This window comes from Grammomys surdaster, unplaced genomic scaffold, assembly GCF_004785775.1.
Source record: "Grammomys surdaster isolate TR1022 unplaced genomic scaffold, NIH_TR_1.0 125368, whole genome shotgun sequence".
Lineage (NCBI taxonomy): Eukaryota > Metazoa > Chordata > Mammalia > Rodentia > Muridae > Grammomys > Grammomys surdaster.
The window spans coordinates 816,421-830,670 of record NW_021620240.1 but is presented as its reverse complement, the minus strand read 5'-3'; the positions used below and the strand labels follow the sequence as shown (position 1 = coordinate 830,670).

The window sequence follows — 14,250 nt, the reverse complement described above, 5'->3', positions numbered from 1 at the left end:
CTTGAGGCTAGAGGTGCAGGATCTTCTAGAGCTGGGGTTTCACAAGATTGTGAGCTGCCTGACATGAATGTTAGGGAAAGAATTTGAGTTCTCTCTCTAAGAGCAGTAAGCATTCTTAACTCCAAGCCCTGTCTCCAGCCCCAAGTCAATATATTCTTAATACACATCCTAAACATACCCAACATGGACAATTTTTTAATAACCACGAATTTACTGTCAGAAGCTAAATAAAAACTATCTGGGACTGGGGAAGTTGTTTTTTGCTTCCCAGATACATTTGTTAAGGTCATATTTAGGTAAGTATACAGAGAAGTTCCATGTCCCCATCTAACACAGCTTAAGTTTAGCGGACGTGGTTCATTTTGAATGGACTGATTTTATAAAAGATGAGGGTCGTTAACCCCATTCCTACTCAAATTTCCTGGTAAGCCTGGATGTAGTAAAGTTTCATGGGGGACCCAGACATTCTTCAAAAGGCTTTAAAGCATCTCAACAGGACCAAAGCCAAAGGCCACACCAGATTCCAGAACAGACAGATCCACATCTGGGGGTTGTTAAAAAAACAAACAAACAAACCAGGTCCACATACCAAATTTGATGAATATCCTTCACATGAGTTGAGAATTCTTGGGGGCCACGTTCTGTACAAGAAAAGATGGCTCAGCAGTTAAGAGAACTTAGCCCAGGTCCCCTAGGGATTCCAAATACTCACATGAAGGCTCACAACTGACAATAACTCCAATTCCAGGGAATCCAACACCCTCTTTGACCTCTGTGTGAGTACTGCATGCAAGTAGTGCAGAAACATACACTCAAATAAAATGCCCACACCCTTCCAAAAACGAAAAAGCAAAGCTAACCATTGATTTTGAGCCTGTCTTTCTGTGTTGAATTAGCAAAGCATCTAAGAGCTTGCAATTGGAACAGGAAGGAAGAACTGGTTATATACAAGTTTTCTGCTGGAGTAGTGAATAATCCCACTGACTAAGGTGTTTCTCAATAGGGCTGAAAAGCTGTGTAAAGAATGAGAATCTGGTAGGAATGACTGGGACATGAGTTAAGGGAAATTTTAGTTCCACTCAATTTAGTTTTTTTTCTCTTCTGCTTATATTCTTTGAGCCTATCACTTTGTGAGGAAATTTCATGATATTAGAATCATAGAATTCACCTTTCCGTAATTTAAGATACTCACTAGTAACATTTTCAAAATTCTTTGCAGCATCCGAATAATTTTAGTCTCAGAAATTTTCACTTTCTACATTTTCTTCCTTTAAAGCGTGACTATTGTTGGAGGACTAGATGGGACACTCATTTTTATTGGAAAGAAATAGCTTTGGTATAACGAGAGTCTAGGAGGACAACGTCATTACGCAACAAGGTCCCGTGGAACCGCATAGCTATCGTACCCTGTTGTTACTCGGACCGTTTTTTAGGTCACACCTCCGGCCTTGCTCTCACAGGATGTAAATGCTACCCAAACCCACAGCGCATGTTGGGAATTGCAGTTCCTTTCTTCAAGTCAGGCGGTGGCTGTGAGGTCATCGGTGGTCGCCCGACACGCCTGCACGTGGCGAGAAAGGGGCGGTGCGCGCTTGGAGTCCACAGCTGAGCGGAGCTGTCGGCGTGCCTGCCTCCTGCCGCGGTCCTCCCGACATGCCGGAGGAGGCGGGCCTCCCGCCCGCCAAGAGATTCCGGCCGGGCTCCTGCCCTCCCGGGAGGCGAGTAGTAATGCTGTTGACGGCTGGCGGCGGCGGCGGAGCAGGAGGAGGCCGGAGGCAGACGCCGCCGCTGGCCCAGCCTTCGGCTAGTCCTTACCGCGAGGCCCTGGAGCTGCAGCGCCGGAGTCTGCCCATCTTCCGGGCGCGAGGGCAGCTATTGGCTCAGCTCCGAAACTTGGACAACGCGGTCCTCATCGGTGAGTGGCCACTTTGGTGGCCCTTCCTTGCTCTAGATCCCTGGTTCTATGAGGGCAGTTTTTCTTAGGTACTTCTCACTTTCTTTGCGTTGGTTTCTTCAACAAACTTGAAAGGTTTTCAGTGCCAGTCGTGGACAGGGACCTCTGGAAAGAGGCGGACAGTTATCCTTCTGGCGCTGACCACACTGTTCGAGTTTGAGGATAAAGACTCACCTTCCGGGACGGGGTGTGGGGGGCATATTGAAGATTCTAAGAGAGCTTTGCACAACGGGCCCCACTAAGGCGTTTGAGGAGGCAGCTGCGGTGCGGGTCCCCGGGTCCCTGGGGACCGTCATTCTATGTAGCGATGGAGAAACTGGCTACCAGAAAGAATTCAGTTACCGAGGACCAATTTCTTGTGTACTAGAAGAGCTTGGCAGCAGTGTTCGACGGCAGGGACTGATTTCAAGTGGCTTTGCTACAGTGTTTAAGATAGAGGAGTTCCTGAAGGAATGTCATAAGCAAGAAAGAGACTGGAGTGCTGGCAGTCAGTGGAATAGACATTTGCTGGGATGGGGGAGTGCACGTTGCATGTGTAGTATCGGTTACAGCTCCTACTAAGAATTTTTTCAAAAGAACTTTAGGAACAGATCTGCATTGGACTGGGGAGTAATTAGGAATCGAAAGAATGAAGACAGTGAAAATAGGTTCTGCTTTGGCCAACCGAGTGAAGCTGAGGAACTTGTAGATATTTACAGATTTTGACAAACTGAGCAGAGAGGACACTGAAGATAGAATAGAATCAATGGATCAAAGGTTAGGAAATGTAAGAGATGGGGAGTCCTGGGCATCAGGAGTTACGGAAAACCCACCTAGCACAGGAGAAAGCCTGGCTTGGGAGGCAAAAGCACTTGTAGCAGAGGAGTAGAGGGTAGTCACATTTGAGAAGATCCAAGAGTTCTGAGGAGAACAAAAGTCCCAGAGCCTCAAGTAGGCTCTTGGGGAGATGGAGACGGAAGATAGGCTGAAAAAACAGGAACAAGATGGACGGTAGAGCTGATGCCCAGGTGAGTTTTGTCCCTGTATTTGTATGGCTGGCATATTTTATTTTAGCAATAGTCAGTTGCCTTGGAATAGGAGTGGGAAAGATGCACGAGAGACACTGATCTACATCTGAGGTCGTGTGGAGGATTCCGCAGGAAAATGCAGGCTAATCAAATTCTTCGTCTGAGATCCTTAGCTGAGTCTGGAAAGATGACCAGTCAGAGACAGGCTGGGAGCTGGAAGAAAATGCAAGACTCATAGACCTGGAGGATTTCTATTAAAGAGGATAAGCCATAACAAAGAAGGATGTTCAAGTTTCCTGAGTTCCTCTAATCAGGTGCTTTTTCAGATACCAACAGACATATATAGGAAACAGCCTTCATTGAGTGCTTGCTCTATGCAGTGTTCAAGCCTCTGAAGAGACCTCTGCCCTCTGGAATTAGAGGGCAGAAACATTTAAGTACTTTGGTACCCTTTGGAATGATCAGTGCTAGAAGAGAGATTGACAGGCACTAAGGATCCCAGAGATGAGGCCCACTAGTACAGCCTGGAGGGTGAGAACTTTCAGGCTGACTCATCCTTAACTTGTCAGTTAGTGAAGACAGGTAGGTATTGTACCCATAATAGGGTAGACAGACAGAGTCAGAAGGTTTGAAGAGAGCAGCAAGCAGTAGCCAGAGTAAAGGGCAAGCAATATATGAATGGACATCTTGTCGTATCAGTATGTATCAAGATATATGACTGTCATATTTCATTTTCTGTTGTAACTATACCAGTTACCTACTATTGTACATGTTTCCAGTTTTGTTTGGGCTTTTTACTTTGTTGTTTTTCATTTTGTTTTTGCTATCATGGGGCAAATTAAATTAAAACACCTTTGTTTTCTTAGACTCAATTTCTGCAAGTAGAATTTTGAGCCAAACCATATAAACATCCTAAAGTTTAGCATATTTTTATTGTTTGTTTATTTGTTTGTTCGACAGTCTGTCTATTATGTAGCTCCGGCTGTCCTGGAACTGACTGTGTAGACCAAGCTGGCCTAGAGCTCAAAAAGATCTACCTATCTCTATCTGCTGTGGTTAAATGTCCATGTCACTATGCTCAGCCCATTCTAAAGGTTTTTGAAATGTAATTGGGCCTCTTGGGAAACAGTGGCAATGACTCTGCACCAGCAATGTTCCTGGGTGCCCATTTGCCTGAGGCTTAGCAACTCAGTATTTTCTTCAGTGGTTTTGTTTTTCCTGACTTTGAGCTGTTTATTTGATGAGTTTACCTTAGTCTCATTTGAATAAGAGTTTCTGTTCTCTCCTAGGGGAAACTGGCTCTGGGAAAACAACTCAGATCCCACAGTACCTCTATGAAGGGGGAATTAGCCACCAGGGCATCATTGCTGTGACCCAGCCCCGTCGAGTGGCTGCCATCTCCCTTGCTACCAGAGTCTCAGATGAGAAGAGGACTGAACTCGGGAAGCTGGTACCTCATTGTGTTACTTAACATGAGTACTGTTTAAGTAACTACCACCTACTGTGCTCCTCCCTTTTATTTTTCTGAACAAGTTCTTTCTTGGCCTCCACCTCCCACCCACATTGTTAGGTTGACTCAGAAGTTCAATACGTAGCACAGACTGGCCTGGTACCTGAATCCTCAGTCTTCTGCCTTAGCCTCCTCCTGCATGCTAGAATTGCAGGGGTGTGCCACAATACCCAGTCAAGCAGCGTGCTTCCTTTAAGTAAAGCCGCTGCTGTTTATTAAGAGTCACTGAGAGATCAGTGACTCTTAGTACTATTAGCTTTGATTTCACAGGTATTGGCAAGCTCAGTAAATTAGATGTGGATTCTCTGGTTTAGGTGTGTGTGTAAACACTTTCATGGTGCTGGAGGTTGAACTCAGGCCCTCTCACATACTAGGCAAGTGCCCTGCTGGACCTTTTACCCCTAATTTATGTGTTTAAGACTTCAGGCATGTCATTTTTGTTTGTTGGTTTGTTTTGAGTTCTTAGTGATGTTTCATTACACTGTTTCTCTACAGATGGACCACACTCCTGAGAGAGTGGCCAGAGTGCTGTAGGTCTCAGTTTACCACACTGCTGAGGACAGTGCTGGATATAGTCAACAGGTATTCAGTAAATGTTGAATGAATAAAGGAGTCATATTTTCTCACAGGTTGGCTATACAGTACGCTTTGAGGATGTCACCTCAGAAGACACCAGGATCAAGTTCCTGACAGATGGCATGCTTCTGCGTGAAGCAATTTCAGACTCCTTGCTTCGGAAGTACAGCTGTGTCATTTTGGACGAGGCTCATGAGCGGACTATCCACACAGATGTCCTCTTTGGAGTGGTGAAGACTGCACAGAAGAGGCGAAAGGAGCTAAGGAAACTGCCTCTCAAAGTATGTGGGCAGTGTTTAAGGACCATGCCTTTCTTCCCAGAGTGTCTTCTCCTGCCCATTCTGCTTCAGGCACATGGGAGAAAGTTCACTCTGGTGGGAGCAACAGGGGCCTCAATCATGTTTTGAGCATTTATAGACAGGCTGTCCAGTGCTCACTTCCCTTCCTCCTCATTTTCTGTAGGTGATTGTGATGTCAGCTACCATGGACGTTGACCTGTTTTCTCAGTATTTCAATGGAGCCCCTGTCCTCTACCTTGAGGGTCGGCAGTATCCGATCCAGATCTTCTATACCAAACAGCCTCAGCAGGATTACCTGCATGCAGCTCTTGTCTCAGTCTTCCAGATCCACCAGGTATGGAGAGGGAGGAAAATCCCTGGCAAATTCTGTTTCCCCTTAGAGTTGATAGTGAGAATAGTTAGCCTCTGAAAGAAAAGCCACGGAATCTGACGGCTTTGTGAATTGTATCATTAAGAATAGACTCATTTGCAGGCCAGTGAGAGGTCTAGAGGGTAAGGTGCTTGGCGCTGAGCCATGACCTGATTCTAGTCCAGGGATCCTCATGGCCAAAAGAAGAAGCAACGTGCAGTTTTCCTCTGCCCTCCACATACGCCACACACACAGATAAATATGTATGATAAAATGATCCTTTAAAAAGGCTCATTTGCTACATCTGTTTTTGCCTCTTTCTTAGTTTCTCTGAAAAAAAGAAGATAACTCAACATCAGCAGCCATCCTCCTCTGAGCCAGAAAGCTCTTCTATGTTAGAAGAGTGGTCCTTGTGCCTTTCTTTATATCAGAACCTGTGGGGGGAAAGTATAGTTTATGTTGCAACCCAGTATGCTGTATAAGTATATTTTGTCTTGTCATGTAACCCAGGCTGGCTTCCAGCTTGTTGTGTTCCTGCCTAGGTTTTCTGAGTGCTGGAATTACAGGTATACACTGCCACACATGTCCTAAGGTGTTCCAAAACTTTTAGATATTGCAAAATATCTTCTAATTTTATTAAAAATTTACGTTTACATGTGAACGATCAAAGGCTGGAGAATGGCTCAGTGGGTAAAGGGTTTGCTAAAGAAGTGTGAAGACCTGGTTTAGACCTCCAGCACTACATGAAGTCATGGCGATGTGCATCGGAAACTCAGTGATTATCAGGGAGGGAGGGATGGAGACCATTGGAACCCTGGAACTGGCAGGCTGGCTAGCTTTGTGAGCACTAGATTCAGTGAGAACTCCTGTCTCAAAAATAAGATGGAGAGTGGTGGGTAAAGATTTGATTTCTGACCTCTATGCATGACGCACGTGAACATATGTTTACAAAAAAGATTGTGAATGATTAAATCCTATTGTTTTAGTTTGATTTGTATAGACTTTTTAATTTTTGTATTAATTTCCTATGAAAATCTAGAGGCAAACAATTTTTATTTTAACCTAAGTATTGCTTATGTAGTTCAAAGTTTTAGAAAGCCAACAGTTGGTCTGGGCATGTAGCTCGGTCTGTAGAATGATGGCCTATCATGCTTGAAGCCCTGAGGTTGATCCCCAACACTGTATGGCAGCACTGATGGAAGGTATAGGGAGGAAGAGTCCAGGGCCATCCTACCCGACGTAGTGAGCTTGAGTTCAGTCTGGGCTATTTGAGAACTAGACTGAAAAAAAAAATGGTTTAGTTTAACAATGTCAGTTTAAAACAGCAATTGAGCCTGGCAGTGGTAGCACACGCCTTTAATCCCAGCACTTGGGAGCAAAGGCAGGTAGATCTCTGAGTTTGAGGCCAGCCTGGTCTACAGAGTGAGTTCCAGCCGGGAATAAAACTGGAGACTCGGCAGTTGCTGTGGAAGTTGCTTTTGAATTTTAAAATAGCCGACGTATGTTCTACGTATGTTCTACGCATGTTCTACGCACGTTAATGTTTCTTGATTTGTCGTCACTCGCCATTGCATGCTTATTTCTTAAAATAATAAGCCAGGAATACGATGTCCTCCTTCCCAAGCCTCCTGTGTTCACCGTCCTTACAACATAGCTGTATCATAGCGGTCTTTATATCTGGCGTCAGTAATTACACCATTAAGAGGATACATTGTTAGCAGCCCTCAGTCCCCTTCCTGGACTGACCAGTTTGGGCAAGCCTTCAGTGTGACACATGCTGCATTGTGTCTTGGGTGGCAGTCATGAAATTTGTTGTGTGCAGCCTGTCTCAGTCACTTGTGCCGCCCTCCACCTGGAGCAGTTGCTCTGCCAAACGTCCCCCTGCTGTTGTACACCTTGCCCATGCTAGACCCCTGCTCTACACTGAGCCACAGACTCCATCCACATTTCTTGTCACTAATCTCCTTAGCAGCTGTCCCCTAACCAGCCCCCTCCCCCTTGTCTTCCATCTTTCCAAACTGATCTGAGCCTTCTTGTCTCTCGTCTTTGTCATTTTAGGGCAGTGATTTTTTTTTTCCTTCTAAGGGATGGAAACAGTTATTTTTACTGTCAATTTGGTAATGTTTGAAAGAGAAGAAAAAGCCACCCTGCCTCCTTTGAACTGCCTCCTTTGAGTTGCCAAAAGCCAACTTCAGAAGAGAATTTTTTTAGAATTTTATTTTAAAAGTGTATTGTGTAAGGGGACTGTGTATGCACATGTGTGTGTGGTATGTGTTGCAGGAAGGGCAGAGCACACACAAAAGACAACTTTATGGAGCTGGTTTTCTATTCCCACCTTTACATGGGTCCTTGGGCTCAAATTCATGTGACCAGCAAATGCCTTTACCCCTGCGCCAGCTCACAGTAAGCTTCCAGTTCAGTGAGAGATCCTGCCTTGGGCAGACAGGTGAAGGAAGTCACCTGGTATCGTCTTCTGACCACACGTCAGTACGGGAACACACACTCCATGTACACACCACACTCACAAGAAAAAGAAGGGAAAGAAGCTCTTAAAAATTATTTTTTGTGTGCTTGCTTCAGCAGCACATATACTAAAATTGGAGATTTTAAAATACAGAGATTAGCATGGCCCTGTGCAAGGATGACACGCAAATTCATGAATCCTTCCATGTTTTGGTTTGTTGGTTTGTTTGTTTGTTCGACAGGGTTTCTCTGTATAGCCCTTGGCTGTCCTGGAACTCACTCTGTAGACCAGGCTGGCCTTGAACTCAGAAATCCGCCTGCCTCTGCCTCCCAAGTGCTGGGATTAAAGGTGTACGCCACCACTGCCTGGCGCATTCCATGTTTTTAAGCTGTGAACTGAAAAAAAATTCTTTTTTGCATTTATTTATTCATTGTATATATGGTAGGGTGTGGTGCTCAAGTCCCGGTGCCTGTGTGGAGGTCAGAGAACAGCCTTGGGGAGTTTCCTTCCCTCCACCATATGGGTCCTGGGAGCAGACTCAGACCAGCAGCCTTGGCAGCAAGTGCCTTTTCTTCCCCCCCTGAGCCATCTCACCAACCTAAAAGAATTTTTATACAGAATTCCCTTACCTCTGATTGGCCTTTCGTTGTATTGTCTTACAAAAGCAGTTTCCCTTCAAAACTTCCTTACCTGGTTTCCTATCATAGTTGGCTGGCTCTCATGTTAGCAGCTCTGTATATTGCTGGTAAGGATCTTTTCCCAGGGAGATACCAATGTCAGACTTGCTTCATCTTCATAATTAAAGAGTGAAACAGAAAATAAAAACCCTATTGGAAATATCACCATCATAAATACTCTCTTTCTAGGAAGCTCCCTCTTCTCAGGACATCCTGGTGTTCCTCACTGGTCAGGAGGAGATCGAAGCAATGAGCAAGACCTGCCGAGACATTGCAAAGCACCTCCCCGACGGCTGCCCTTCAATGCTCGTCCTTCCTCTGTACGCCTCCCTGCCATATTCACAGCAACTTCGAGTCTTTCAAGGGGCCCCAAAGGTGAGCGAGCATGTCACCTTTCTGCCAGCCAGATCGCTGGGCATCAAGTCAGATCTGTCCATGTGTACCATGATCCAGAGAAGGTGGAAGGAGGAGTCCTCAGGTACCAGGTCAGCTGAGAGGGAGAGCGCCTGTAAGGAGGGGAGCGGTTGTCAGGAGGAAGGAAGGCATAAAGGTATAGATAGAGGCTGAAAGGTGAATGAGTGGCTTCTGTAAGCACTGCTGTAAACTCATTGCCCATAAACCATTTGTTGGGTGCCAGACACAGTGCTGCCACTCACACAGGCCACTTGTCATCCTCATGGAATGCCATGAGGGACACCGAGGCCCCCAAGAAGAGAGGAAGGAATTGTTTAAGACACACAGTAGGGCCAGAATTCCAACTTCTCTCTATCTCCTCTCCTTGAATCTTTAGCTTGTTCCAGTACACATTATTGCCTTAAATTAACCTTCAGGACCTCAGTGAAACCACCAATGTCTTCCCTTTCCTTTTGTCCCTTACCAAGTTTAAGATCTGAAATTAATATGACTACTATTAACAATGAAGTCACCTTTTCTTGATCATAAGCAGGTTGTGGAAATGCATGGTGAGAATGTCTTCAACTTCCAAATCATGTGAGTCATACGGCTTTTTGGTTCTCTTCTTCCTTTTAGGGCTATCGCAAAGTGATCATTTCAACCAACATCGCTGAAACCTCCATAACCATTACAGGAATAAAATATGTAGTTGACACGGGCATGGTTAAAGCAAAGAAGTATAACCCTGGTGAGAAACTGGAGCTCATGAATGTTTCCTGTACAGTGACCAGCGGTTACAACTGTAACCCCACCAATTCCTCCCAACTAAACATCTCATGTTTGTGAGGAGCTAAGATTCAAATGACAGAAACAGTTGGAGACCTGATGAGGCAAGAAGTCAGAGAACGAAGAACTCAGTTGTAGAGAACCTGAGAAGGACAGATCAGGGCCTGGACTGAGGTCTGAAAGCCCACTGGAAGCTGGCTGAGAATGCACTGGCATTGGTCACAGACTCTCGAAGGGCCACTGAAATGTGTCTGCTGTGTACTTTGAGGTTTCCCAGGAAGGAGACAGGCGCTCTGGGCTGGAGTAGCAAGCACAGAGGGAAGCACTGGCTGTCTCTTGCAAGGGTCAAGCTGGCTTGAAGTCAGCTTTACACATTTCTGATTCATACCTTGCTTTAGTCTGCAGAGGAATTGGGGCTGCTGCAATTATTATAGCTACCCAATATTTAATTGGCATTGTCTACTAAACACTGGAGGTGTTTCACGACATGGTGGCAAAGTGTAGGTCTCTAGTTCCTGGCACAAAATATTTCTGTTCTTGAGTGAATTGATGTCTTTTACTTCAGGGAAATAAATGTCACATGATCTATTTTCTTATAGAACTTGGAGGGAGGATAAAGAACCCTGCCATCATTGGCTGATATATGGCCAGCCTTTTCATTTAGCTAGAAACTATCTCAGCACCAAAATCCCCAAGAAACCCTCAGTGCCAGGCAGCAGGGATACTTGGCCATCCTATGATGTAAGCCCGAATTTCTAAAGCCATTCTCCTGCTCCCTTGCTTGCAGAGGGTGTTGTGATATGTTTCTTAACATTTCACACATGGCTCATTGTTACAGAGTTCAATTTCACCATGAGGTTTAAAGTGACTGAGCAACCTGGGTTTGTGCTTTCTTGTTTAGCCTCGAGTTTTCCCTGACCCCTGTGTTACAGAAACACTCAGTGGTACTCAGCATCATTTCTTCTTGCCAGCACTCTAGAAACAGTTTGCTTATGTGATGAAGCAAAGCACTCATGGCCTTTTCTCCCTGCAGACAGTGGTCTTGAGGTACTAGCTGTACAGCGAGTATCAAAGACACAGGCCTGGCAGCGCACAGGCAGAGCTGGACGAGAGGACAGTGGCATCTGCTACCGACTCTACACTGAAGATGAGTTTGAGAAGTTTGAGAAGATGACGGTGCCAGAGATCCAGAGGTAGGTCCAGGTTGCACCTGCACTGTCATGCATCCTGCTCTCTCCTGGGCTGAAGCTTTCACTAATGCTTTCTGGGGGGCAGTTTTTGACTCAGTGGAGTCAGGGACAAACAAATGACCCTCATTTCTTCCTTCATAGGTGTAACCTGGCAAGTGTGATACTTCAGCTTCTAGCAATGAAAGTTCCAAATGTGCTCACCTTTGACTTCATGTCCAAACCATCTCCAGGTAAAATGGCAGGCGGGCGGGCGGGCGGGCAGGCAGGCAGGCAGGCAGATAATACAAAGGAGTTCTTACCCAGGAAAAGTACCTTGAGTGGAAAAAAAGAAAAAAAAATTGGTCCTGCTCTTTTGCTGATTTGATTTCACTCGTCATGCAGTGTAGGTTGCATGTTACAGTGCCATTGTGCAGAGACAGGGAACACCATCGTTAGGCGTCCGTGGATGCTCCTGAAGTCCAGCGAAAGGGCAAAGACATCATATCTCTTTGCATTAAACTGGGATTTGACTGCTTCCTGCCCTTTGTTGGTAATCACTGTGCTATTTCCCTCTTCTTTAAGGAAATGCAGTTGTAAATCAAGAGGGTAAACTGTCAATAGGTGACCCAGGTCGCACTCTGAACCTCAACTCAGTTCTTCTTCCAAAGAGACATTTTCTGGCTCTTTTCTATGCAAAAGTCTGTGGAAGTGCGAATGTATAAATCTTTAAGAACACAAACTGCACATAGGATACAGTTCTACACTGTATTTTTTTTTAATTCCTAGAAAGGAATAATAAATATCAAGTATAATGGTAACATAGCCAACATCTGTGTGACACTACCCACACCATGGAAGCCAAGCCCCTGGACCTCTGCCTAGCCATTACCGCCCATACCCCCTCTTGGTAACTGCTCTCTCATGACTATTTTATACATCTTTTGCTCTTTGGTGTGTCACTAGGCTTAGAACAGTGTGAGGACAATGGTGGGTGGTCCTGGTGTTTGTAGAGCCGGAAGCACTCAACTAGCTGCATCTTCTTCCTGTTTTGGACTTCTGGCTCCTTTTTATGTCTCTGTTTCTGTAGATCACATCGAGGCGGCCATTGCCCAACTGGACCTGTTAGGTGCTCTTGAACATAAGGATGACCAGCTTACCCTGACTCCAATTGGAAGAAAGATGGCAGCATTTCCTTTAGAGCCCAAATTTGCCAAAGTAAATGACCCCTCCTCCTCATTGCCTTTTCTCTGCTTTACAGGTTAGGACATGCCTAAGCCCAGTGCTTCTGAACTAACCTTACTTGTTCTCTCAAAACTGCACATCACCCTCCTCTGTACAGTGCTGACTCGGGTTGTGTGTGAGACTCAGACGTCAGTCACAACCCTACCCACAAAGATTTGGAGTCTTGTGGGGATGGCATCTTTCTGTTTTACAAAGACATGAATGGCATTGACACAGCATTATGGTCTTAAAGACACCATACTCCTTTAAGGGAAGCTGCAAGAGAGTATACAGAAACACTATTCAGAAGGTAGGAAACTTGACACATCCATTTTAAATTTGACTTTCCAGACTATCCTCCTGTCCTCCAAATTCCACTGTACAGAAGAGATTCTGACCATAGTCTCCCTGCTGTCTGTGGACAGTGTCCTTTACAACCCTCCTGCCCGGAGAGATGAGGTGCAGAGTGTCCGGAAGAAGTTCATATCCAGTGAAGGGGATCACATCACCCTGCTCAATATCTACCGAACCTTCAAAAACATTGGGGGGAATAAGGTGAGCCTCCCTCAGGCCTCAGGCCTGGGCTTTTAAGTATGTCTTTTTATGGCCAAATCGTCTTAAAGAGTCTCTGTCTGTTTGTCTGTCTTTGTCTCTGTCTCTCTTCCTTTCTCTCTCTCTCTCTCTCTCTCTCTCTCTCTCTCACACACACACACACACACACACACACACACACACACGTAAGTGCTGGGACATCACTAGAAATGTTATTTCAGGTGTTTGTTTTTGTGTTTAATAGATTCTGTGGACAGGTTAATTGAGTAATTAAAGACTATCTTAGCCACTAGAATTATCCCCTTTTTAGGAGGAGTGGGGAAAGGTACGAGGGCTCTCTTGTGTTCCTGGCTGGCCTGGAGGCTAGCCTTGAATGAACAGATACCCACCTGCCCCTGCCACCCCAGTACTGCGATTAAAGGCATGTGCTGCTACACCCAGCTCCAGCCCATTTTTCATTACTGTAAAGAAATACTTGAGGAAGGCCATTTTATAAAGAAAAGAGATTTCTTTTGTCTCACGTTCCAGACTGGTAAGACTTAGAGGTCTTTTTTTTTTTTTTTTTTTTTTTTGGTTTTTCGAGACAGGGTTTCTCTGTGTAGTCCTGGCTGTCCTGGAACTCACTTTGTAGACCAGGCTAGCCTTGAACTTAGACATCCGCCTGCCTCTGCCTCCCAAGTGTTGGGATTAAAGGCCACCACTGCTGGGCAGACTTAGAGGTCTTATCTGGTGCTTGAAGATAGAAGATAGAACATAGCATCACACAGCAAGAGAAAGGCAGTGTGTCTGGACTCTTCCTCTTCTGCTAATTAGGGGCCGATGGGGATTCAGTCATGGGGCTCCGTCTTTTTGGCCTTATTTAAACCTAGTCATTTTCCAGATTTTGTGTGTGTGTGTGTGTGTGTGTGTGTGTGTGTTTGCCTTTTTGAGTATCTAGGCACCACGTGCTTGCTGTTCTTGCGAAGGCTGGAAGAAGGTGTCAGATTCCCAGGGATGGTTGTAAGCTGCTGTATGAGTGCTAGGAATTGGGCCTGGTCCTCTGGAAGAGTGGGCAGGGTTAATCCTTGACTGTCTCTCCAGCCCCTTTGTTTTTAAAATTTGTTTTGTTTTTAAAACAGGTTCTCACTATGTAACTCCAAGGCATGGAATTTTCCTATTTAGGCTGAATTTCCTATGTATGCCTGCTTATTCCTATCAACTGCTAGGATTAATGGCATGTGCTACTATGCTTAGCTATTTTAAGTGGGGGTTGGGTTGGGTTGGGTTGGGTTGGGTTGGGTTGGGTTGGGTTGG

At 45.3% G+C, this 14,250-nt stretch overlaps 1 protein-coding gene and 1 non-coding gene across 2 annotated transcripts in view; both read left to right on the top strand.

The window, feature by feature from the left end:
• The first annotated feature begins 1,549 nt into the window (after positions 1–1,549).
• Dhx33 (DEAH-box helicase 33) overlaps positions 1,550–14,250 on the top strand; it is an 18,364-nt gene continuing 5,663 nt past the window's right edge. The window contains exons 1-10 of the mRNA XM_028785965.1: positions 1,550–1,915; positions 4,251–4,411; positions 5,101–5,328; positions 5,510–5,680; positions 9,026–9,211; positions 9,866–9,977; positions 11,049–11,208; positions 11,347–11,435; positions 12,272–12,399; positions 12,757–12,960. Coding sequence (XP_028641798.1) covers positions 1,654–1,915; positions 4,251–4,411; positions 5,101–5,328; positions 5,510–5,680; positions 9,026–9,211; positions 9,866–9,977; positions 11,049–11,208; positions 11,347–11,435; positions 12,272–12,399; positions 12,757–12,960 — 1,701 coding nt within the window. The 5' untranslated portion in view covers positions 1,550–1,653. The remainder of the gene's footprint in view (positions 1,916–4,250; positions 4,412–5,100; positions 5,329–5,509; positions 5,681–9,025; positions 9,212–9,865; positions 9,978–11,048; positions 11,209–11,346; positions 11,436–12,271; positions 12,400–12,756; positions 12,961–14,250) is intronic.
• On the top strand, positions 8,263–8,371 carry LOC114637706. The gene has a single exon (XR_003713779.1). It is a non-coding gene; the product is annotated as a U6 spliceosomal RNA (small nuclear RNA).